At 28.2% G+C, this 27,009-nt stretch overlaps 1 protein-coding gene across 1 annotated transcript in view; it reads right to left on the bottom strand.

The window, feature by feature from the left end:
• Nucleotides 1-27,009, bottom strand: part of LOC112594951 (serine-rich adhesin for platelets) — a 236,069-nt gene that overhangs the window by 10,358 nt on the left and 198,702 nt on the right. Inside the window, 2 exon segments of the mRNA XM_025339980.1 lie at nucleotides 114-267; nucleotides 7,412-7,591. Of these exon segments, the coding sequence (XP_025195765.1) occupies nucleotides 114-267; nucleotides 7,412-7,591 (334 nt within the window).

The raw sequence follows: 27,009 nt of genomic DNA, 5'->3' as shown, positions 1-27,009 counted from the left end.
ATAATTTTACAAACAAATTAGTATACATAATGTTCTTGATATTACACCTACATATGAAAGATTGTTTTACTACGTGCACTATTATTATACATTTTTCAATAAATTTTTTTTACTTGAATATGTTAGTCCATTTTGAGTTGAACAATTGGGTTTCGTGGTCCTTTTTTGTATGATTTTTTCTTCGATTAAAGCTCTGACGCTCATGCTGGCTGTTTGCAGGGGTGGACCTGATGCTTCTTTTTTTTCCCATTTCTTCGAGTCAGTTTCCTGGAAACGATTTTTAAAAATTAATCAAACATTTTGTTTAAGATAATTGTGTTTACTTAAAATCCCTTCACCCGTGATTTATATTTATATTTGTGTGTTCTGGTACGAAAATTCTAAAAAAAAAAAAAAAACGTTCTACGGTTTTCTGTGGTCGTTTATAAAATAGGATAGGGGGAGGAAATATAATAATAATAATGAAAAAAAGAGTTGAATATTTTCAGGAAGGAACAGGAAAAAATCTAGTTGTATTTGGTAATGCAAAACCGAAGAATAAACACGAAAAAAACTACTGAACGCCAAAAAATACACGATTCAGCTTTTATGGTTGTTATTTTTAATGCATATATTTTCAAAATTTAATTTGATATTTTTTATGCTTAATAACATCATTCAGAGAATTTGAAACCTCTGAAGTGAAAAATAGTTTTTGATCATCAAACAATATTATAATAGAATTAATTTACAGTAATGATAATAAATTAGAAATATTTTATCGTAATCGAAAGTTAATTTAAAAATAGTTTAATTAAAGACGTATAGTTTATGATAATAAATAATTTGTCATGTTCTTAATTATCTCCTGAATCTTTGAACGAACCGAACAAAATATAACCCAATTGAGATCTTTCAAAAATATCATAAGCTCAATTTATTTTTTTATTCCAATTTAGAAATTTTCAAAGCTATTAATGTGTATGTTAATTGTTGGATATTATTATATATGACTCGAATATTGCAAATTTTGTGTTTTTATTATTTTTAGGTACATTGAAATATTTATATTATTGTATTTACAGTAAAATATTATCATCGAAGTAAAGCTGTGTGGTAGTAAATTTAGTTAAAGATTTTAAATATTTTGTTTTAAATTTATCTTAAGTAATTAAAGTAAATTATTGAAAAGTAGAAATATTCTGAAAAAATAACTATAATTTTTATTCTGTAATTTATTAATATTTATAATATTCATATAATTTGTCTTTTTACAATTTATCTTAAACAAACAAAGATAAAAAGTTTATTTCATAGATTATTAATATTTTGTACAAATACAATTATTATTTCAAATTTAAATACATATGAATTATACTAGATGTAATTTTTGATCATAATAAATCTATTAAGTATATAAATTATTAATTTAAAAATGATTTTGATATGAAATAATATTATAAATAAAAAGACATTGTTGTGAAAATTCTTTTATGGCTTTATTTTTAATGAAACATTTATTTAGGTATCACATAACAACAAATAAAAATTAAATATTTAAATAACTTTCGATTGTATTATAATTTTTATCATAATAATTTAATATTGAATGTTCTTAACCTAATATATTTTTTTTTAATATTATTTCAAATTTCAAGCACTTCAAAATAGAAATTATAATTTTTATAAAAATGTGTAAAAAATTATTAAAATATGTTCATTTAAATTTTTTTTTTTTTTTTTTTTATATTTCTTACTGTGCATACACTAAACTCGTTGGTTTGCACTTTATAATAAAATTACGATCACTATATTAATCATGGCGTGTTCGTGAATGTGGTGAAGTTGTGGGTCTGTTTTCTTGTATAATGTAAATTTTACTATGCCCTTGGAAAATCCAGTGAAGTTTTTCTCTGGCTCTCCTGCCCACAGTCTAACACCTTTTTGGAGATCGAAATAGTTCATTTGCGGTTTTTGCATCCGCTGAACCCCTATAGTAATCAACATGATAAATCAGTTGACCGGGATAGAGTAAGGCAAAGTAATGGCAAAACATTTTGGGACTTCTTGCCGATACAAGGCAACAGCAGGAGAGACGTGTGGGGCATTTCTGTAATTAATATTAGGGGAGGAAAAGGCTGGCAGATATTAAACTATGTACTCCTATACAAATACTCGTATACACCCACAATCACCCACACACATGCACACAGACAAACATTCGTTGCATATGGTTTTATAATATAGCGGTCTGTCGGGATTAAATAATGATTTGTTTTGCAGGGGCGTACTTGATAGAATGGCATAATATGCAGATTTAGAGGGTATATAGAATATTGATATGTTTTCCAATGAACTTTTTATCACGAAGATAATAATGACTGACAATAATTGAAAAAAATACTTTATATTTTATCAATTCCCTAATACAATGTGAGGAATGAAGTAATAAAATCCGAATTATCTGCCATAAAAATAATATTGATTACTTACTATATTTATGTATTATTGGTAAATTATTACATTATACCTACATAGGTATATATTTAATTTATGGTATTGTTAAAAATTATACAGTCATATACAATGCATTATAAGAGTAATATGTATTTTATGTTTAGAAGTATAATTTATTTAGATAAGTTTCCTATTAATATAAAATCTTGCGATTTCAATTCTTAAAGTTTTAACACAATGCGTGAAATCGAAAGGATATTTTAGTATAATTTATTGTACGGCGTTTGGAAATTTAGCATGTTATAATTCTTAAAGTTAAATTAAGTATCTTAAAACCTTAATACTTATGGAATAAATCTGAATTTAAGCTGTTTAATATCATAAACAAATTTTAATTTTACAAGGTGTATATTTATTTCATATAAATAATAAATTTTATAATATTTTATCCTATATTGCTGGATATCTAGTTAAAATGTATATTGTGTTGTCATTCGTAATACTTGTAGTATTTTAAACATTAATAACATTATATAAGAAGTGTATTATTTCAAATGGAATAAAATTTGAGACTCGAGTAATATGTTGAAAATTATTTTACAAAACTAAAAATAAATTTAAAATTTAAATGTCTCGTCTATATTTATAATAGGTATAAACTATACATTATTATACAACATAAATCAATCCATTGTTAAAATTAATTTAATTATAGTATTGAAAACATTTATTTATGTTTATCTATAGTTATATTTAATCTATGCATATTTTTTTATAACTTATGCTAGTTAGTTACTAATATTATTTTATGTTTAAATTTATATATTTATTTTAACTACAACTTTGTTTGAAATATCAGTTGAAAATTTGAATGTTAAATATTTACTTTAAATACTACTCTTAAATTACGTTTACAATAAAGTCAATTTTTTACTGTTTCCAATCAAGAACTCAGACTTTCTCTCTCACTATATTTACTTTTTTAATAATTATGTCATGTACGCCATGCTACGGACTAAGTCGTAAACGAATCCTATTGATCACAAAGTTTGGCAATCTGGCTTTAATTTCAAACTCGTAAATTTTTAACATGGCCTAAAAACTGAGTGTAAATTACTATAAAAAATAAAATAAAACGTTTCTAAATTAGTAAAAAGTTAATAGCTAGTAATATAAATTGTTTGGAAACAACTTAAAGATGAAGTTAAATTTTTTTATGAACCGAAGTAAAAAATCTGAGAATCATAATATAAATTAATGAGAAATGGCTAATTATATTTTAAAAATGTTTATTTTAATTAATATTTTGTTTAACGTATTATTTTTAAACATTAATATTTAGCGTGAAGAAAAACATCATTAAAAGCTTGAGTTTAGTTTTAATCATATAATATTGTAAAATCAGTTGATGTTATATCTAATAACACATTTTTCTCAAAATTTATGACACAGAAATGTTCAATATTTAATATACTGAATTACTTTTGATTTGTACAATAACTATCTAGAAATTAAAATAATTTTGTGGTAGATATTATGTATTATAATATATAAGCGATGGTGAAAAATAATCTTTTAGTCGTACATGAATGAAAGACAAAGATTTCTGTGAAAAGTATGACCCTAGGCGTCTTCAAATACAGTACACATTACGAAATTAAAAAATGATAGCAATCTCACTCTATTTAATTTTTTTCCGAAAATGAAAATGTTTCTAAAATAGTAAACATCATTTATTTTGTAATTTAATTTGAAACATATAACATACATTTATTTTCTTATTGCAGTTTATAACTTTTTTTTTGTAAACGCATTTTTCTAATTTAATGAAAAGCAAAAAAAAAAAAATAAATAAAATAAAAAGTAATATGACAGCAATATCTCCTTTTTAGTCCTTAGCTACGACATAATTTATTAAATAAAACTGTCTGCCTTAGAGGTGAATAATTGTCATGAAAAAAAATTATACATATATATATATATATAATAATAGTAATAAAAAGGGATGGGAAACTCCCGCTTTTAATGCAGTATAGTCTGAAACGAGATCAAAGAAGAAAAAGGTTATTTTCCTTCAAAAACCTAAGAAACGACGTTCGTAAACACAAAGTGATTTGTTCGCCGAGTACGTCAGTGTAAATACGAAAGTTTGATTGAGTGTTCAATGTAAATATCCGTTTCTTTGTAAAACATTTCCGGCCGTTGTGAAAAATATTCAAATTGGTTTTCAGTTACTCGTTATATCTCTGTAGGAAACCTCTGTGTTATGTTTCCTTAAGGATATATACGTACATATATATAAATATTGGCGATGTGTATTGGAACAGGTACAAACTCGAAGTACGGTTATAAAATCGCATTGCACGTTATTCGTTCATATATAGATTAATAGGTACCTAAATAGGCATACTACCATATACATATATATAAATACTATGTATACAAGTGCACTTATATGCATATATGCAAAGACATGACCCGACTTGTAAAAGGGTTGTTTATGATAATAGTTTTCGATGTTAATTGATTTAACTAACAATGAAATGAAGTGAGGGACTATACTTCCCGTACTGGTATTGATTTATGCACAATTTGCCATTATGAAATATCATGCTCGAAATTCATTCAAGAAAATTTACGAATAGAGAATATTTTTTTTCGTAAAATGAGCTTAGTTAATATTCACGTTTTTTTTTTTTTTTTAATTTAAAAATATAAGTTTAATATTTCAATTTTTTTTATCATTTTCTTTATCCATAATGAGTTCTAAAAATTTAAAAATCAGTTTATATTATGGGTGGATTTAAATCCGGTATTCGAGTTGTTATAACATGTTAATTGTTAGTATAATATTATTGCATATTTATTAATAAAAATAAATACATTGCATAAATAATTCTGTGAATAGTTTAAATGCATTAATATTAATTAATATTATACTCGTATTGGTGGCAATTTCAAACGTCACATTCATTGTTTTTCTAATTGTTTAATGAGAATATGTAAAGGGATATGATTTTATTGAAAAAAATACGAGTTTTGTTGGTAATTTAATACACGTGAAAAACAGTGAAAGTTGCTAGACAGTCAGATAATAACTTGATTAGGTTATTATGTATTGCTTATTAAATGAAATTGTTTTATAAAGTACATATTATATGGGGAATTAAAAAATTAAATAATAATTAGTAGATGTTGTATTTAATATGTTTAATATCATGCACGTTCACATTTTTTTATAAAATGGTAACAATTTATAAATATTTACATTTTGGCAAGTTAAGAATTTTAATTCGGAGAAAATTCAATGGGTTTATTAGTCATTAGATAGTTTTAGCAGTTATTATTATAGTCATTTTAAAATTATTATATTATTCGTATGTGTTTTTAAAATATGATATGTATATTTTGTCTTGAATTATATTGATAAATGTATTTATCTGTAATTTTTTTATAAAATAATGCAGAAAAACCTGAGAAAAAACAATGTTAATATACTCGTAAATATATGAAATTATATTACAAAAGTTTCGTTCAAAGTTATAATTTATATTTCAATCGGTTATTGAACTGATTTTATATTTTGAAGTCTGCAAGTAATATTGATTGATCGCGAGCATTAACTTTATGACTGATAAATTTCAATGGAATTCTAACAGTTGTATTATATATTATTTGTGCATACCTACTATAAATACTTGCGTTTTACAACGAAGTAATAATTAATCATACTTATTAATTATACTTAGTAGTTATACTGATTCAATTCATTCTCAATCACTCGAGCTCTCAATTTGGTACTGCTGAGGACTTAGTTTTGCTACAGCGCTACATAATATATGTTTGTACATAAACATATACATAAGCGCAGTATACACATAAATAATATATAGATACCTAAATCCATATACGAGTGTACAAAAACAATTCTTTTGAAGTCATCGTCAATAATCTCTTTTAGAAACGTTATCATAGATCTCTTTGTCATACTCTATCTCTTTGAACATCGGATAACTGTTAGCCCCTACTCCTCCGCCCTGATTTAAACTGAATCCAGGAAAGTGTGAAGCCTTGTAAATGAAAAATTCAATTTGGATGTGCACATGGTTTCCATCCCACCCCGTGTTTTCCTCTCATTTAGTATTTCCCATTGATCGAGCTCACGTCTCGTTAAACCTTTCGGGATTTCCGAGGTAGTAGAGATAATTGGTTAAAATTTCGGCTGTACGTTAATTAGTGAACCAGAAGGCAGGAGGAATTTTCTGGGAAAGCGAGAGAGAAAAAAAATCTTTATTACGGGTCAAATCTAACTGCCGGGATTGGGTAGTGCAGTGGAAAAAAACGCATGTTGCTGGAAATTAGACTGTATATGTCATTTTGACGGTATGAAGGGTACCATACATACAAATGCTTTGTATGTAAAAAGCTGAACCTTGCCTTACTGTTTTAGCTCGAAATTATAATTTCTTAAACAAACTTACAACCTACTCGTATTTGTCAGTATAATATTAATAATTGCGTGTATTATATTTCATAAAAAATGTAAAATAAAAACAAAATTGTTTAATACATAAATTACTTTAACTATATCACGAAAATTGAATTAAAAATTAAATTTTTTATGCAACGGAATAATAAAAATATAGTAAAGAATAAACGTCGTCAAAAATTTCTAATAAAAATTACATCAACCATATACCTTAAAATTATTTTGGTTTTAAAATGAATATTTATAAACTTTGATTCTGTAAGCATATAAACTGAAAATGTATTTGCTTTTATGTTTTTATTACATTTTTAATTTACAATATGGAATACGTTTGAGTGAAGTACATATATTTGCACTGAATCTTGTATCAAACACGTTTATACTTAGAATCGTGTATTAAAAAATATAATATTTACATTATGTATACAGCGCAGGGTAACGTGTCTGGTCAAAGAAATGTCCGTGCACACAAATAAAATTACTGACCTTTTTGAAGTATCCTCCGTGCAGCCTCATGTGTCCATTTAGAGCCGGTACGTTTTTAAACTTTCGATGGCACAGGTTACATTCAACGGGTTTTTGTTCTGGTTTAGGTTGTACTGCAATGGCAGCGGGTTGTGAGTGCTGTTGTTTGTTGTTCGCCGAGTCTGTTGGGCCGTTCGAGGTCTAAAAGAAAAATGTATATTATGATATTTATAGTAAACCAGCATATTACGTCACATATATTTGCTTATTATACGAAGTGCATAATATAATATATTTATATATATATATATAATATATAGACTCAAAATCTAACGAAAAAAATCAACGGAATCGTTGGTTATTTTGGTAATGATGTGAAACATTTATAGGCAAAATACGAGCATAAATAATTTTATTTTTGTACTATTTGACATTTTTGTCAAATTCTATTACATGAATCATGTGTTTAGATTCTATATTTTTTCATGTTGTTATAATTTATTGTAATTTGTAGTGTGAATTTATTTTTTAATACTTCAATTCATTAAATTAGACCTTCAGTGTTTTATTTTATTTTATTTTTTTTTGGATAAACATAACAATGAGCAATTGAAAATTTGGAATTTTATAAAATATCTAAAATTTTATTATATTATAATACTATATTATTTTTATAATAATTTTTGTTTGTAATAATAATAACCAACAACTTTTTCGATGGTTAGGTATTAATACGTAAAAAAATTAACATCACTACGCTTTAGACTGTTTATATTGTAATTGGAAGAGCTATGCATAAAAATATTTTTAGATATGTAGTTATTAGTAAGATTTTAATATGATTCGTCTTATTTATGAATAAAATACGTTGTTTTCAAAATGGTAACGTTGAGGAAAAAGTAATCAGAAAAGTTAAATTGACGAAACAAAGGACTATTTTTTATTATTATGATGGTTTTAAAAATAACATGTATATATTATAACATAAAGTAATAATATGCTTGTGAAAATAGGTACCTATAGTAATTATTTTCCACCTCTCGTAATTTTTAAAAAGAACAGTCTTCATTTTTATTTAATTTTTTTAAACTGTCGGAATATCGCTGAAGAACGGTACCCACGCCCAACAATGAAAAACGTGTCATTATTTTGCGCAAACTATATATTATATTTTGTTCGTTCGGTAAACATAATGTAAAAAGCCGAAAAGAAGGGAGAAAAAATGGAAAATGTTCAATCGTCATCGTCTGTGCCTCGTTTACGGGGTTTAGTCGTAGAAAATTGTTCGGTGTATGAGTTTAACCGGAAAACTCCACTCCGCTCTCTACTCTCGATCAAAACGAACGCACCGTCCCGTTTAAATCGAAATTAAATTATTATTATTATTATTCCGAAAGCCCGTCGAAAAAACAGCCTCCCTACACCATCGCATCCACCGCCAATCGCCACCATCGTCGCCGGAGGTGCGACTAATTGGATTTCGACGACAATGAACGCGAGAGGTTTTAATTCAATAGTCGCTCGACGAAAAGCTCTTTTCGCCTGCGCTTGCTTCTCCCACTCCGTACCTATATAGGTATATATATATATATATGTATATAAAATATGTACACACACACACACACACACATACATATATATATATATATATATATAGAAATGGGTAGACGAAGATTTCGAAAACGGGCTGAATGTCGTGTAAGGGACGGGGTTAGGACTCGGGCTATACACGATGCGGTGGAATAACGAAACAACGTTTGTACTCATCGCACTGCAAATAACGTTTACATATTATTGCATTATGATTTATAATAATATATACAGAGACGACGAGAATAAAAAGTTGCAGACACGCCTACAATATTATTATAACATAAAATAGCGTAAAAGTGCACGTCTTAATAATAACATTATGTAAGCAACTGAACATGTCAGTTATAATAACAATTGTAGTGCATTAACTATTTAGATTTATTAAGGAGTCTAAAGATATTTTGAAAAATAAAATATCGTCGGCTGTATTCATTTTCCTATCGAACAAAATATATCGATTCATTGATTAGCTATATTGTTACTAATATTATTTGACAGATTCGTACTTGTATATAATTTATAACCAAATATAAAAAACATAAACCCATTAAATATTTATTGAAAAATAAACTCAGTAATTTATTTCTCCAAAATGTTATGAGTTTTTTTAAACTCACTACTGATGTATGATATGTTATATTATGTTTACCAAATGATAATAATAATAATGATATTAATGAAAAAATCATAATCATTGTTATAAACTAAGATCAAACCATTTAAATACATCATTAACTGTAACGTACATAAAATATATTGGTCACTATTGTTTTATGTTAAATTGCTGAGTAAAAAATATAGTACCACGGTTAATAATAATATGTTTTTATAAAGAAAAAAACTTTTGTAGAATCTATAGGTCAATAATTTTTGATAAAATGTTCATTTTTTTTTTTTTTTTTTTTTTTGTTTTTTGGCAATTTAAAAAAAGTTAAATTTAGTAAGAGTAGGTATTTGGACGTGGTTTTGTTTCGTTAAAATGAAACTTTTAACCAAGAAACTTTTCAAAATATTGATTTTACATAAAATTGTACTTGAAATTTGATTTGTTAGGTTAGACTAATCTTAGAATAAATGTCATCTTCTTATTATAGGTGTAAAATATTTTTTTTTTTTAGGGAATAATAAATACTTATAAAGAAATATATTCCTAACGGTGTTAAAGATAAATTTAAATTTAATTGTTTTATAAATTAAATTCCTGAAAATAAATCAATTTTTAAAATGAAAACAATAATGTTTATTTATGGACGATGCATTAAAATAATATCATAGGTTAATGTTTTATAATTTCACGTTCGAAGGGATGATCTCTGAAAATGGATGGTAAGCTATTGCTATCAAAATTAAAACCATTACAAAGGTCCTGAGCAAAATATTACTATCGATTTTAAATTATTATACTTTGATATATTTGGTTTAACAACAAAAATTAATACGCATTACATTGGAAACGAAAATCTACTAATAATTCATCATTACTTATACTATACTACCTCGTGTAGCGATAATACAAAATAAAACAAAAGACAATTACGTTGTAGTAAATAAATTTGTATTACATCTATGCAATATAAAATAATATGTTAATGTAGGTTATCTATTTGATTATTTTTTACTGTTTTACATAGTTTTTTTTGTAAAATTAATACATCCAGTAATAAAAGTATGTAGTTCTATCAAATATTATGCAACTAATTAATCGCTAAATCATTGTAAATAGTAACTAGTATACGCTAAGAGAAAAAATAATAAGCACAACATTTTTAACAGTATTTGGCGACATTCTAGAAAATAAAACTTTATTATTTCCAGTGTTTTCATATTAGTAATAATAATAATAATAATAATAATAAATAAGAGCACATTGGTTTTACATCATTACAAAATTCTAAGTCTTAATAACTAAAGCGATTTGTCGTGTTCTAACAATAAACAATTTTAGCGTAATTGATCTACAAATAATTATTATTATTACGGTACCAAATACAAATAATAATATAATATAACAATAAGAACGTCTGCGAGTAAGTGCGATTGTGTGCAGGTGTGTGTTTTTACCTCTGGATACCGGTAGTTGGCATGGTTATAGTCGTAACCGTAATTGTTGTAATTACAATTATTGTTATTGGTGTAGTAGCTGTACCCGTCAGGATATTGATACGTGATCCACTGGTCCATGCTCAAAACTGAACTAAGTTCCCGAAAACGGTTTTAAGGTTGTGAAATTTTAATTCACTCCCCACTTCTTCACGACATTTGACGTTTAAAGAGAGAGGGGGAGGAAAAAACACTATGAGACGTTAGAAAGAAGACGCCCACGCATATGATTAAGCCCCCGAGTAACCCTATCACCGAACGTATAGGGTCATGCGGTGGTGGGTGGCGAATTGCGAACAATAAGGGTGCGTTTGATCTACCAAAAGAAGAAATTGGTCTTAAAGCGTTTTTATTTCATGCGCTGAGTATGTAGGTGGAACGTTTATTTCTGCTTTATTTTTCACTCTCTCCGTTCTATAGTTATACGACCACACCCACTCACCCCCATATTATTACCTATATAGCCCAATGATGATCTAACGCGTACTATACATAGGTAGAAACGACCTTCCAAATTTTCCCGTCAGCGTATAAATTTTCGACTGTTTCTCCGCGTGTCGTCCAGAAATTCTAAATTCCGTTTTACTACGGAAGTAGAGGTGGCGGCGGTGGCGCGTTAAGATTCATTGGTCTCGTATAGTCGCGGACGTGCCAAATAAATTGCGGTTGGGAAAAAATATCTCCGAGATAGTCGGATGGGGCTAGCACATAACTTAGGCGTGTGGTGTGCTTAACCCGCATAGAAGAATAGCAAAGGGTGTAGAAACAAAAACAAAAACTATACGACCTCCGATACGCGGGTAATACTTGTTCTATATTATAATAGTAACGAAAAAAAAAATCTAAATCTTATACGCGCGATACTAAAACAAAAATAATAAGTCGTCGGGCAAATACGAGACCCATTGCACCGGAATACCTATACTTTTCGGGTAACACTAAAACGATAAATTAAATGCTCTAATATTTTTCAGAGGACTTGAAAAACTCATAGCGAGTGCTATAAAATAAAACATACCAACACAGACGATTGCATTTTATGTGTATTATATTTTGAGAAGAGTTATATTATATGGTTAGTTGCGCCCGTTTTTGGTCTGTTGAATTATACGAACTTGCTAATTTTTTTCAATTTAAACTTTTCACGCTTACATAATAATTTCAAATTATAATGGTTTATTAAATAGTATGTGCTGTACAATATTTATCATTTAACTATAATTATGTAAGTACAATAATGTTATTGCAATTTATAAAAATACAAAAATATTTTAAGAAATATTTTTTTTTTTGTCGATAGATAGAAAATAATGTAATTTATCAATTTTATGTACATTTTATTGATATTTAAACTATATTTTTATTTTGTTTTATGTTTGTCTATGAATATTTAAGGCAAAGATAACTGTGAAAAGGTTTTTTTTTTTTGTTTGTCTGGCTTACAAAATATATACGAAGAAAAAAACATTGAAACTTATACGATGGGTAGTAAATTATAATAGTTTTGGTCGCAAATAAAACAAAATCATAAAAAAGTTTACTCTCGCTGTCGAGGGACAGATATTGTGGCGAAGTCACTTTTTAAGTAAAAAGTTTTTTTTAAATTTAAAGGTAGTTTTTTAATATATATATATATGCATACACTAAAAATAGTCTAAAAATGCAAAAAACTATAGCTACGCCAATGTGTTCAAGTTTTGAACACATCTAAAACAGCAAAAGTTCTCAAATATGGAAAAGGTCACAAAGTGCTTAAATATGCTAAATATATTTTTATGTTTTAAATTAAATGTCTATCAAAATATTTTTATTTAAATAACCACGAAAGAATAACAGTGTAATATGCGAGTCATTTAGTAACTTAAATAGGCTCTTAAAAATTGACGTTGTTTAGTGAGCAGTTTCATTCAATCGTTTGAAAGATGTGTACAATAGATAGCTAGTATTTTTATTTTTGTTTGAAGAATTTATCTTCATATTTCTCTTTTTGAACTTACAAAGAACATATAATAATATTATTTGGTTTTTATTTTAAAGATTGTTGATTTTATCTTGAAAGAAGATTTCAAGATTTAGAAAATTGTAAAATCATAAAATATTCCAATATTCATGTAATATAAACGTATTAAAATTACTATATTTTGTATATTTTTTTTTTATAGCAGTCCATTTCCCTCATCGTAAAATTTTCACATAATAATGTAATATTTCTAATTAGGTTTATTTCAATATGCATTTGGAAACCCTTTAAAGTTATTCAATAGTGAAAAGAACATAATACATTTAGTCTTTGATAACTTGACGTATGGTTATAACATAATTACTTATAGTGTGGGGATTCTGTAAATTTTAAATAATTTTGTTCGAAAAATCATTATATTCTATTTTGGCGTCGCCTCCGTAGATTCGCGGTGAAACGTCTGCAGTTTTGTATAAACTTCTAATTGACAATACTTATTTTATTATTATTATTACGTTATATATAAGTATGCGTGAGTAGACGGTACGATCAATCATTGTCTTTGTGTGGTGGTAGTAAATCATATACGTACAGGTTAGGTATAAGCCGATTAAAGGCATTTTCATGATTCCGACGGGAAGTATTACCGAAACGTGGCATCGGCTTATGTGACATTAATTATACATAATACACGTCCTACATTATTATGCGCACGGGCCACAGAATACGGTTCGTTGTGTATACCAACTCGGCAAATCGCGTCTTCCGTTTCGTGACATTACCGCGCACGGTCGAAATGATTTTTATGGTTATAGTTTATTCGATTACAGGGCTGATGACTGTTGCCATCAAACCGCACAACATAAATACTGACAACCGAAATATAATAGCTACGTATATACCTATTTTATATAGACCAATGAGCATTCTGAAAGATTGTGAAAAGCTCGTTTGCACGTAGGTATAACTAAATTATTTTTGTCATCGTCGCAGTTGAATAACTTGAAAAAGATTTGATCAAAAACAATAATATGCCGATTATATGCACTTATAGTATTTAATGTTGCTATACAATAATTAAGTATCGTGAAGTAGGTACTGTAAATGTTATGGTAAGACTTATAAAACTTTAACGTTTTTGGTTTTTTTTTTTCATTATTATTGTTCTTTTAAAATAATCAGACAATTTGTTATAACATAGTAATGTAATTTAACAAAATTCAAAAATGTGTTTTGTAAATAATAAAAATATGAATATATATTTTTGTATTTTAAAGTTTAATACATTTGAAAATAACTTTTATTAGTAAAATATATTTTTTGTTTCTCACTTGGCAATTAGTTGTAAGAGTAACGTGTATTATTTATCTCTGATCGTAATAATAATGCACTTTGTCAATGTCAATATTAGTCACAGTTGAGAAATGTATAATTTTGAACTCGTATAATGTAACTGATCTAATTTATCATCAGCACAAACGACGTGTAATCCTCCATCAATAAATGCATTACTTAGATTGTGGAACACAATCGCATACCCCTAGGACTGCTATACAAACACCCTTCGTACTTTTTTTTTTATTCACCAGAACCTGAGAATGTTTATCTTTTATTTATAGCGTCGATTTTTCTTTACCACTATTTCTAATATCTACTCCGACACACTCGGATGCTGTTATTGTAGGCCAAAGGAAAAAAAAAATACTCAAAATAAACGACCAATGATATATTAACATATTATAGGGACTGCCTTCTTTCTGTAATACTGATGTGTATGAATGCAAGAGGCTTATGAATGACAATAAAAACTTATTTAAACGAGGCGGCGCGAAAATCTAATAAGGGTCCGACCCCGCCGTGTGTGAATGCTAAACCTTTGACCCAAAGGCGTATATCGGAACCGGTTCGGCCACTCGAAAGTATTTCCGAGCATTATTTTTATTATTAGCGACGTGCGTTTTATCCACTGGAAAGGTTAACTGTTTTGGTCATTTATCGAATCGTGACCAAAACAATTGGACCGGTTCTATACTTATCCGATCCCGAAGAAACGTCTTATTATACACGGATGAAAATATAACGATAATTTTTGAACGTCCGTTCTCAGAGGACATTGCCGTCGGCGCAGCTGTCCCTCCGTTTGCGCACAATATTGGGATTGTAGACACCTCTAAACGCCAAGACGCGATCACGACCCGACGCACTTGAATCTCTACACAATGGCATAGCATATAACATTATATTATTATTAGGTGATATTCGGTGGCGGGAATGATACCGTTTATGTACCAAGAGATGCATACTATAGTATTTTATATGGAAATTCCGTGCCCCTTCCAACGTGTTGTTATTTCGTACGTTGGGTATATTAAAGTCGTCTACTCGTCTTGAAATTCACGGCGTTTGTATAGGTAAATACATATATTAACACTAGACGTTTAGACAATATTAATATAAGCACAATAAAATATAATATATCGACACGCCTATATTAATTATTTTCCAGAAAATAATTGATAAAATCGAAAAGTTTGGTACAAATTTATAAAGAAAAAAAAAACTGTAGCGACGTGGGCACTGATGAACGTGAGGTCAATGATAAATAATTAAATTCAAAAACGAACAGTAGCAACACTAGGTTTATTTGAGAGTTCACGAGATTTTTAAAATAACAGCGACGTTCTTGCAAAGCGAATCTTTATGTGAAATTTTCAATTATCAGTGATAGCTACTACGTACGATCATTTTCAGCTTTTTTCACAACTAAAATATACAAGAAAGACACCCGATATCTTCATTACTTCTATTCTCTAAAAACGTTTAGCTCACAGTATAAAATGTGTATTACTATTCATCATCAGTCATTATTCGATTTTGTTAAAATACTAATTTTTGTGCTTTGTGGGTTAGAAATTTAGAATTTCAATTAAAATTTAACTGATGTATCAGTTTCAATGTATTGAACATATTTTTATTTATAGATAGTAAGTGTAAAAAAATATTTTAAAACACAGAGGTTGCTGTTTTTTTATTTTTAATGAAAAAAATTTCCTATATAAAACAATTGGGTAGTTATTTAATAATTTATCGATTTTAAACACTTTTAAGTCAAGTGGTACTCAAGTTTATTATTCGAGTATTTTTATTGGCACACTGAAAAATGCCAACGAAATAAAAGCAGAGCGTTGCAGGTACATGCATGATTATTTTAATTTCACTTCAATATATTTACGGACATTTTTGATACCCGTAGGGGTTTAATTTAACGAATATATTATTATAATCTATCCTTTATTGATCATACAAAATTAATTCGTATCAATGAGCTCGTTATTCAATTTCTCTATACTATATACTCATAAATAAAATAAAATTACCGGCGGCGAGCATTTGTGTATTAAAAGCAAAATAACAAGGACTGTATGTGTGTGTATAATAATAATTTTAATATATTATATATATATATATTCCATAAAATATACCTCGATGCGCGCGTTCGTAATTGGATCTATATTTCTAACTAGAACAATGATTTAAGCAGACACGTATGGTGGGGTGTTGATGATTGGTGTAATATGGCAGTAGACGGCTTTTGTTTCGCAAATGAATGTTTTAATTTATCGATGATCATCCACATGAAAATAATTTTGATCATAAGTGAAAACAATAGTGCTTACGAATGAAAAGAAGACTAGTATCACGATAAAATCAAACGTCTATATAGGATGAAATCATATAACATGACGTTTCGAGATAAATATAGTTTTATGTAATAAAACCACAATTCAGGCTATGTACGTTTGTTCGAAACTCTCATAAAATCTACTTAAAAGCATTTTTTGAAACGGTTTAATTTTGTTACAAATTGTATATTTATGATTTAATAGTTTGCATTAGAATATTGCTTTAATTGATATCATAGTTTCTCAAATTTTAATATTATAAAAAATATTATACATCAATACTTTGAAATTTTTTTTATAATAAAATTAAAGTACTTACTATTTTCATTGTATCAATGTTTTCTTAAAAAACGTGAAATTAGTTTTGAATATAATGAATATTTTTATGAAATAATAATATATTAAAATTCTTTGTGGTCTCATATTTTGTTTTTGTTTAAGTGAAGCTGTAAGTATTACATAAAAAATAATTCCTATTATTTCTAAAAATTCTTGTGTATACCAGATGCAGGTTTAATTGAATACACAAATCAATATTATTAAAAAAAAAAGTAATATATTTTTAGTCAACATACATGGGAAAATTATAACAATAATTAGTGTTTAACATGAAAAAAAATTAGTGTTTTTTGAAATTATTCAATTCATATTCTCGCCCATACATTTTTAAACAAATAATTAAAATAAACAATAGTATGCCAACAAAGATTACACTTATGAAAGATTAAAACAATTTTATTTTGCACAATAGACGTTTATTCGCATTAAATACTAATAAATTAGTACCTATTAAAAAAAAAAAAAAAAAAAAAAAAAATCCATAACCGCATATAATTATAATTAGTTATATTATTTATTAAATTTAATTTGGGTATATCATATTAAATATAATATTTAGTTCAAAAATTATAAAATACTGTATAATTTTATGATTTAGGATGCTCTAAAAATCTTGAATTTTTTTTAGATGAGTTCCGTTTCCCTGTATTTTTCTAACTAAATTTGAGTAAAGATGATAATTTAAATCTTTAAAATTAATTTCGATATGACATTAAGAAGTTTGGGATAATTTTGAAATAAAAATAATTGAGTAGTAACGTGCATATAAATTAGTTTGTAGAAGTTATTTATATTCTCATTCGGATAATAATTGAGAGTTATAGTAAAAGACAAAATAATAAGATTATATAGTTAATAATAATGTTTATTTTAATAGAGATATTTTCAAAACGATTGTATAACGGTACGATATTATCTTAAAACATTATTTGTTTTGCGAAAATTACAGAACGTATAATAAAAACTTTGAGAGTCCACCCTAAAGGCATATGGTGACACACTTTTAACGTTGACTTGTGTTTGTTTCTTTTAATGTTCGGTGAAAACTTGGATTGGGGGGACCACGAGGGGAAAAATTAAACTGTTCGAAAATAAAAGAACCCTCTTTTTTGTGTTTATTAACCGGCTTAACTCCCGTTATTAACACATCCCGTTGACTCTTTGTCCATTATATCTCGCGAGATTTTTTTTTATTTTATTATATTTTTATTCCACTTTGGCAATCCCTCTGTCGTCTCTCCTGGGTACAATGGAAAAACGCTTCTCCTGTTTCAAAATAAAACTACATCCGTTTTGTTACGGTTCGCGTGGTCTGAGTACACTTCTTTTCATTTTTTTTTTTTTTTTTTATTTATTTATTTCATTTCTCTACTCTCTTATTTATTATACGTAGACTTCAGACCTGAAACGATTTGACCGTTTCGATTCGATCCTTTTTCGTATGAAAAGGACGCGCTTCTGTATAATTTTTATCCCCGCTTACTATTGTTTATTTATATCAGACTGTGGAAAATCTTTTGTCCTTTTACCAATGTAATGTAATCGATTCTCAAAGACTTATTTGTAAAAACAAAAATGGGCTTTTCTATGAGGATAATAATATAATAAATTTTACTAGTTTTTCGTATATGTATAATAATAATTATTACCAATGTGTTGTACATGCTACAGCTATACATGCTATAGCTGTATAGCTATACATAAATTGTAATTTGTAAGTAAATATTTGAACGTTTATATAGTTTTTATAGAGTTATGTGGATTCCGCCAAAAAACCGAATACTAAAATTTATTTTACTTTTAACTGCATTAAATAAATATTCTTATTTTCTGTGTCACAAATACTGTATATAATATTAGTTTATTTAAATATACACGTATTTCAACATTTCAAAGGGATATAATATAATGTCATTATATATTCTGAGTAAATACAATGAAAACTGTCCAATGCGGAATATCATGGGACCAATCAGAAATTCCGCTTTAAGCAGGTTTCCACTTTATTGAATAAAACGGAAAAATTCAGATTTTAAATTCGTATCAGTTTTTCACATTAAAAAATTAATTTACAACATTTATAATTTATATTTTTTTAGAGTTAGAGACTCAATTATAAACCCAATTTATTACTTACTTTACTTTGTATAACTTATTTTAGATTAATTATAGACTTATTTTCTAGCAAAATAATTAATAATTTATACATATTACATAAGTATGGAGGTTGGGAAATTACTACGTTATTGCCTATTGGTACCTATGAATGAATATCATTTAAACGAAGTTAGAAATCATCTCAAGTACTATAAGGTGTAAAAGTAAAAACTATATCAATGAATTAATATTATAATTATTGTCAGTGATCAAAAACGGAATGGGTACAAGAAAAATGTATTTTTTCATATATTTTAAATATCATGTAATTAGTAATGATATTTTAATGTTTAGTTAATTTTAACTGCTGATATAAAAGTTTTAATCTGCAGCATAATATTATATATACATAGAATAATAGAATAGATATATTATGTAGGTAGGTACTTATATAAAACTAATTATAATTAAAAGATCAGCGATAGTTGACGAGGTAAAATGTTATATAGAATTATAATTATTTTTCCAACATAAACAAATTAAATTGCTATTGACGTCATTAAAATCTCAAAGGAATTAATTTTGCTAAAATAAATTCGATATAGTATGTTTAAAATGATTTTTTTTTTTTATCGAGGCGAAAATTTGTTACAGGAACGCTGTTTGATCGTGAATAAACTTAATTATATTATTTTTATACATGTAATTTAAATAAATGGTATCATTATTTAAATGTTTGAGACGAACGGTTACGCAAAATTTACCAAACAAATACCGTACAATATTATAAACCAATCTCGTTCCCTACAGCCGACTATGCTACGTTATTATAGGGTTTGTTAGAGCGTACAAAAGGCAAAAAAAAAAACGAAATAAAATAGCAGCATGTTGGTAATTTTTCACGAATTAAATCAAAAAATATTTCAAACGAGTTATTTATCACATAAGTAAGGTTCAAGATTCTTGGAAAACTGGGATAATCGAGGGCAAACAACAGGAACAGCATCAATAACAACTACGTACACCACTTCGAACATTCAGCGTTGACATTTAGAGCTTGTTTCACGTGTTCAGTTGATGCGATTAATCATATCGCGAGTCCTTTTATCAGTAGAAGGTTCACACACACACACACACACATTTAATATACGTAATACAGATGATTACGCCGGACGCTGCAATTCGAATTTTACGGGACACAGCACAATAGGTAGGTAAATATATACAATATGAGGATGGGTGGGTATTGCAAGGATGTAGTGAACGCGAGATGAGATGATAGGTTAGAGAGCAGTCTGAGCAAAGGTCCTTTATATATTTATATTTAACCCATTTTGACCGGAGATGTGTTATTGTCGTCTAATTATATAAATGACACGTGCAGAGGTCATTATCGGTGGGAGGACCGGAGTTAAGCCTGTACGGCCCAGTGATCACGACCAGCCTAATTTATTTACAACTGATTATTGCACCACAACCGCCGCCACCGCCGCCAGCTTCCAGAATCCACTGATTAGGAACACTGAGCTTTATAAACGTTTGTAATACAAATTATCTGATCCGGATCGGACCAGTTACCCGTTTACTGGTTATACCGCAGCGGTGTATCGGTATACTATTATTGCTCAAACCTCCGTGAACTGTACAGCTTCGTCATGATATAGCTGCAGTGTGCAACATTAAACACGGTATTTATACGGAGTGTATCTAGAATATCTGATAGTTTAAATAGTTATTTAAATGAGATAAATAAAATTAGTTGATCTGACAAATCACGTTTTTCAACCAGAAATTTATTTACGCGCTGCACTAAATCACACACGATCAGTCCACCCACAGATGTAAAATAATATATTATTATTATTATAGTAGCTTTATAATGTAATCATTCGAAAAATGGACTATGCGTGTATTATACGCCGATATGTTGCCGTTGGTGAATATAATAATGAGTAAACTTACATGTTTCATCGATTTCTCATGGAAAACGAACTGTTATGGTCCAGTATTGGTGGTCAGTTAACCGAAAAACAAACCAGCCACATGATTTATTATTTTATTTTATTTTTAGCGTATGAACACTATTATGTCCAGGAGTAGGTCTGAAGGCCTAAAGTTCGGGGACCGCCTATTAGACAAACATTTTAATTGGGCACTCGTAGGTTTCTGCCATGCCCGGTTGGGGGATGATGACGGCCTCGCTACCTAGACAGTTGCCTATCCAGAGAGCGATGCCGCCCGTAGCCAGGACTCGAACCGGCGACAGTGTGCTTCACAATCGATGCATTAGTTCGCGTTCGGCTACTCCGTCCCCCAATTTATTAATTTATTCGATATACGGTTGCAGTATAGTCCAATATTATACTTCCGATGTACACGTCATATCGTGATTCGTAGTTTGAAGCTCATTTGAAAAATAATTTATTGCGGAGTTTAACGATCAAAACAAATTTAATTTCGTTATCGAATTATGACATAACGCGCTAATTTCCTTTGTTTATTAATACGTTACGACAGTGATATAACTTAATAAAACAATAATATTATGTACTACAGTGTCTACAGTTGTCTGTATTGGTGTCAAGTACAATTAAAATCGGGTTAAGAAGTTTTTGAGGGTTTAAAAACTAATATACGAATACCCTAATTTAATTATTACGAAAACTTGAGATGCGGTATTATTGATGACCATGATTTTAAAAGTCCATTATATTGATTTTAAAGTTTTACCAAACAGACGAACTAATTAAAATTGAATTCGTGCCGAATTCAAGTATTAAAATAAAGTATTTTGAAAATGGTTTCAGCCGATGAAGGAGTAAAATATTGAAGTGATTGAAAAAATATTGCTTTAATAAGAAAATATCAGATATGGAGAATTGGAGAACGATTTGCGAGAGCGCACTCCGAAATTAGGAAAATTGAGGGGCAGTATAATATGTAATCGTGATAACAAAAAAGGATATACCTATATAGATGGGCGTTGGATAGTATAAGAGATATCGTGTAGTAGCGCAGGGGTGATCGTGCACAAATCTCGGGAGAAAAGGTTGCCAAGCTGTCCCTTAATAAAATGCGAGGTAGAGCGAATGGCATTGATTGAAAATAAGTGAAATAATTTACAACGCTTGGCAGTTATTGAAATAGATTAGGAAGACAATAATAATTTTAGCGAAAAATCGTCGTAAGATACAATAACCGTCACAGTTTATTCAAAAATCGTTATTCTATTATTTGGCGCACACGCATATGTACGGTGTTGGCCTCCAGGCATAATTGTCGATTAATAGGTTTTTTTAGGAATTTTTTCATAATGATTATACATTGTACACGTACATGTTGTGCGTCACTACAGATTGTGCATTTGAAATGTCGGAGAAGAAAAAACGTAGTCGCAAGAGATAATATGAAAATCATAAGTACAAAACGGTTGGCCGAAGGCGAGCATTTTCGATAGACATAATATAATCATTACAGCAACATTTCTGTGAGTCGTGAATAATTTTTGGATAAAACGCAGCTATAACAGCCGTAAAACGCCGACAAGCGTCAAAGACAATTTTCACAGTCATAAATTTTACGATCGGTTATTGTAGGTCAGCAAAGACCGGCGATATGTGATGTAGGGGCGAGCATATACGCAGCGGATGGTATAGGGATGGCATTTCGTCCGATTAACATACCGCCGTTAATACGTTAGCATGGGAACAAAAATGTCCCGTCCTCACGTCCCAGGACGTTTGAATGCTATTTTTCCTTTTATTATTATTATTATTACTATTTGTACACAGTCGTGCGGCGTGTATGCTAATCGCGTGGAATCTTCTCAACGGCAAATACACCCACGACTTGTATCTGCTGTTTGCGATTTTACATATTGTTCCGTGAAATGTATTGTGCTCACCCGTTTCGTAATATTATTATAATCATCGTGTGGTTCATATTTTTCCCAGGACGTTAAAAAAAAAAATGTGTATCCATATAATAGACGTACACGCATACACTCGTATATATGTATATTATACAAATATATCCAAACACAATGCGCACACAACCGGAACTACTCCTACGCGTTCATCCCTTCAAGGAAAACCGGGTGTGCGAAGATTCTCTCCCCTATTGTGCGACGCCGGCCGGACACCGGATGTTTCCGGTTTTCGCCCCCGCGTGTATACCCGAGATGAAATTAAGTACGCAGACAAAAAAATAAAATAAATCGGGGTCGGGGGTCGAGATGTTATGCATATGTGTATCTAGTGTGCTATAATAATGTTTTATGTATAGTAATGGTCCAAGAATTGTACACCGGCCGTTAACGCGCGGTATATGTCCTGGACGTCCTGTACGGTTTTTCAGACGACCGCCACTGATTTGCATTTAACTCCCACCAAATGTTTGTTACGATTGTTTTCGTCCCCACAATCCGATACACATGGAGTTTTTTATTCGGGGCTCAACGAATATTATATTGAATACCGTAATTGGGTCAAACAACAATGATAATTAAAAAATATTAAATTTTAAAATGGTATAAACTTTAATAAAATCTATGTATTATAGTTTCATAATTTATCACTGTATAGTTTATACCAACGGAAAAACGAAGTAATTGTTTAGTTTGTATTTCAGCCGATTGTTTTAAATATTTATTATTTAATTTTTATGACCTATATGACTATGTGTTATACTGGAGTATATCAGATATCATAATATGCATTGGGTTTTATCGTTCTCCCATCAAGCTATTACGTGTAAATGGGAAAAACGGGGAATGTCATCTTGCAGTTTGTATTATGTAATACACGTCAAACTCCAATAGAAATTCATTTATGTATATTTTTATTTTATTAAATTTAGCCTCAGGTACGAAAGCATTAGATTAGATTAGATATAATATATATATATATATATATATATATATATATATATTATTGAAATATATATATTTTCGTCGTTTGGTATATTGTATACTACTATCTACCAACAAGATGTTATTTACACACCAAAGTTAAATTGAGTTATTGGTATACTGTCAGCATAATAAACTATTTTAATTTTTTTCTATTAGTAATATTTTGTGAAACAAGAATCCACCAGATGCACAAATTATGTAAGAATACACAATTACAGAGAAAATAGATTGTCTAAATTTGACCTATCTATAGTTCGGTATACTTATGGTAATTGTAGAAAAAGGCTACCTAATTCATGATTTGATATATGTTACACAATATATCAATAATAGTTGTAGTATATAATATTGGTAATGTATAACATAATTATTTAAGAACTTTAGTCAATTAGTGTAATTCATGTCCTGTCATTTTTATGTGGGTAAATGAAACTATATACTATATAGTAATTTGAAAGAAACAAATATATAAAGCGAATAAATGAATGAATATACATTCTTGTGTGAGTAATTTTTTTTACCTGTAAGTGGTTTCATTCAAAACTGGCATTTCATAATTATTATTGTAGACGGTATATTATTAACTTAAAGTTAGGATGATAGTATTTAATTAAACCAGAGTTATTAAAATTGAAAATTAAAGTATGATAATAAATTTGTATTCTAACATCTATCAGAAACCTTTTATCGGAAATGTTTTTAATAGTAATAATTTTATTGCACCTAACAATAAGGTTGTGTATAATATAATATTATAAAATTAATTATTACGTTATTTTATCGGAAATATTTAAAACCAATAAAATTGTTTTTGTTGATATCAACAAATAATAGTATAGGTACATCGTTTAATATTTTATTAAGTATTAAAAATTATACACAACATTTTATTATATACTTGAGTTTAACCTTTACATAGTAAAGATATTCTCCTAGAGTTACATATCTTAGTCTTTACTGTGGTTATGATTAATAGTGACATTTACCAAGTTATTGATAAGTGGTTTTACTTAGATTTACTCCAAAGTTAGATTGTATAAATTTTTTGACTATTAACTTAGAAAGTTATTTAATGGTATGTATGGACCGCATAGTCAAATAACTAACGTGTGGTTTTAATTGAAACTCAACTTCCATAACTCAGAAAGTTATTCTCTACTTAATGCGTATGAAGTTAATCACAGCTTTTTAATTGCCATTACTCATTGCGCCACGTCATATAAATCGAGAAAATATGAATAAAGATAAATGTGGAATTTTCAAACATAAAAATAATTATTTAAATCGCGTTATTAATTCTTATATGGTATTGTATAAGAATTTCATTTTTACTAGAGAATTATAAAATCTTTAGTGAATCATGGATGCAATATGGATAATAATTATTATTATAAATTCATATAAAATGTCATCAAATACAATTTAATTAAGTTATACACATTTGGGTTTGGTTTTTTTTTTGTTATTTACTAGATTCATCCTTTTGCCGAGGTATTATTAACAAGTATACACAACAGAAATGTTCGCAATGATAAATATGTCATAATTTATGTATAAGTGATCTTGATTTACGCAGTGATACTCAAGTATACAGATTTCAAACGATATAAAAAATGTAAATAAACTATTTGTTAGACAATGGTTTTTCATTAATAATTTCACTTAAATTGTTTTCACTTTTTAACAAGACATAAAGAGTATATAATTAAAAAAAAGTTTTTATTTGTAACACTGGCATTTCACTTTAATTAGTTTCGTTATTTTTAATAATATTGTCTTTTCTATTTACTTTTTGCCTTTAAAGTCTACTAAATTAACAAATTACATTGTAAACATGATGTTGATTTAAGTAAGTGCGTTTGTAAAGAAGTTTTTTCATTAAAAACAGATAACCGAATATTTTTTAGTACATTGTTGTACTTCCGTGAAAGCATTTGAACGGATTTATAATTAAATTTAAATTTATTGTTGATGTATTATAGGAAGTTATTAAATGAAAAACTTGTTTTAAAAATTACTTCACATGATATAATGATTGCTGATTATATGCCAGTATAGATTGTTTATGAATTTAAATATTTTAATCTCAGTTTTTCGTGACCATATTAAAGTGTATGTTTTAAAGTAATCATATAAAAAATTATAGTTATTGGTCTACTTTTAGAAGTAAACATCAAACTCAATAACATAGCAATAATTAGACGGAATAAGTTTTGGTAAAAAGTAAAACTAATAAAAATGTGATTTTAAGCGATGCAAAGAATGTATTGGTTTCATAATATCATTACTTCTATTTTCTATAAACACTTTTACTGATAGAATAGTGATTGAAATGTTTCATGTGATACCTTTTAAAAGGTGGAAATATAATTTATATGGTATCTATAAGATGTACGTATACAGTTTTCGATTTCTTTAATATTTTCTCTAAGCGTATGGGAAACTTACGAAGAAATCTCAAAGAAATTTAAGCAAGCGAGATTTTATGTTAAGAACCGTTATTTTACCGCAGTGAATTATTATTTCCATTAAATTTAATATTGCTACATACTATCTTGCGCCGTAGCGAATAAAATGTATAATGTTTATATTTATATTTATTATTCCGTTACTGGATTTTTTTTTTTATATTTATTAAAAAATAGTACATAGTTATGATTTATTCGTAAAAAAAAATGCTCAGTAAAATGGGATGGATTCTAATCTTTTATACTGATTGGTATAATAATTATTAAATTATTAATTCTTTTTAGTTGTTCAGTCGATACTGAATAATGTGTCGATAACAGCGCTACTACACATTAAACTAAACTTTGTCCGGCGTGTATAAAATAGCAAAAAAAAAAAATCGTATAATCCCGTACGCTCGTGGTTTTCAGGCGGTAGCCGGGAAATGTATAAAACGATTCAAGTATACAAAAATAATAATAAGCCC

Source organism: Melanaphis sacchari, unplaced genomic scaffold (genome assembly GCF_002803265.2).
Source record: "Melanaphis sacchari strain LSU unplaced genomic scaffold, SCAv2.0 Contig24_pilon_pilon, whole genome shotgun sequence".
NCBI classification, from domain to species: domain Eukaryota; kingdom Metazoa; phylum Arthropoda; class Insecta; order Hemiptera; family Aphididae; genus Melanaphis; species Melanaphis sacchari.
The sequence above is the reverse complement of the archived record's forward strand: the minus strand, read 5'-3'. Positions and strand labels throughout refer to the sequence as shown.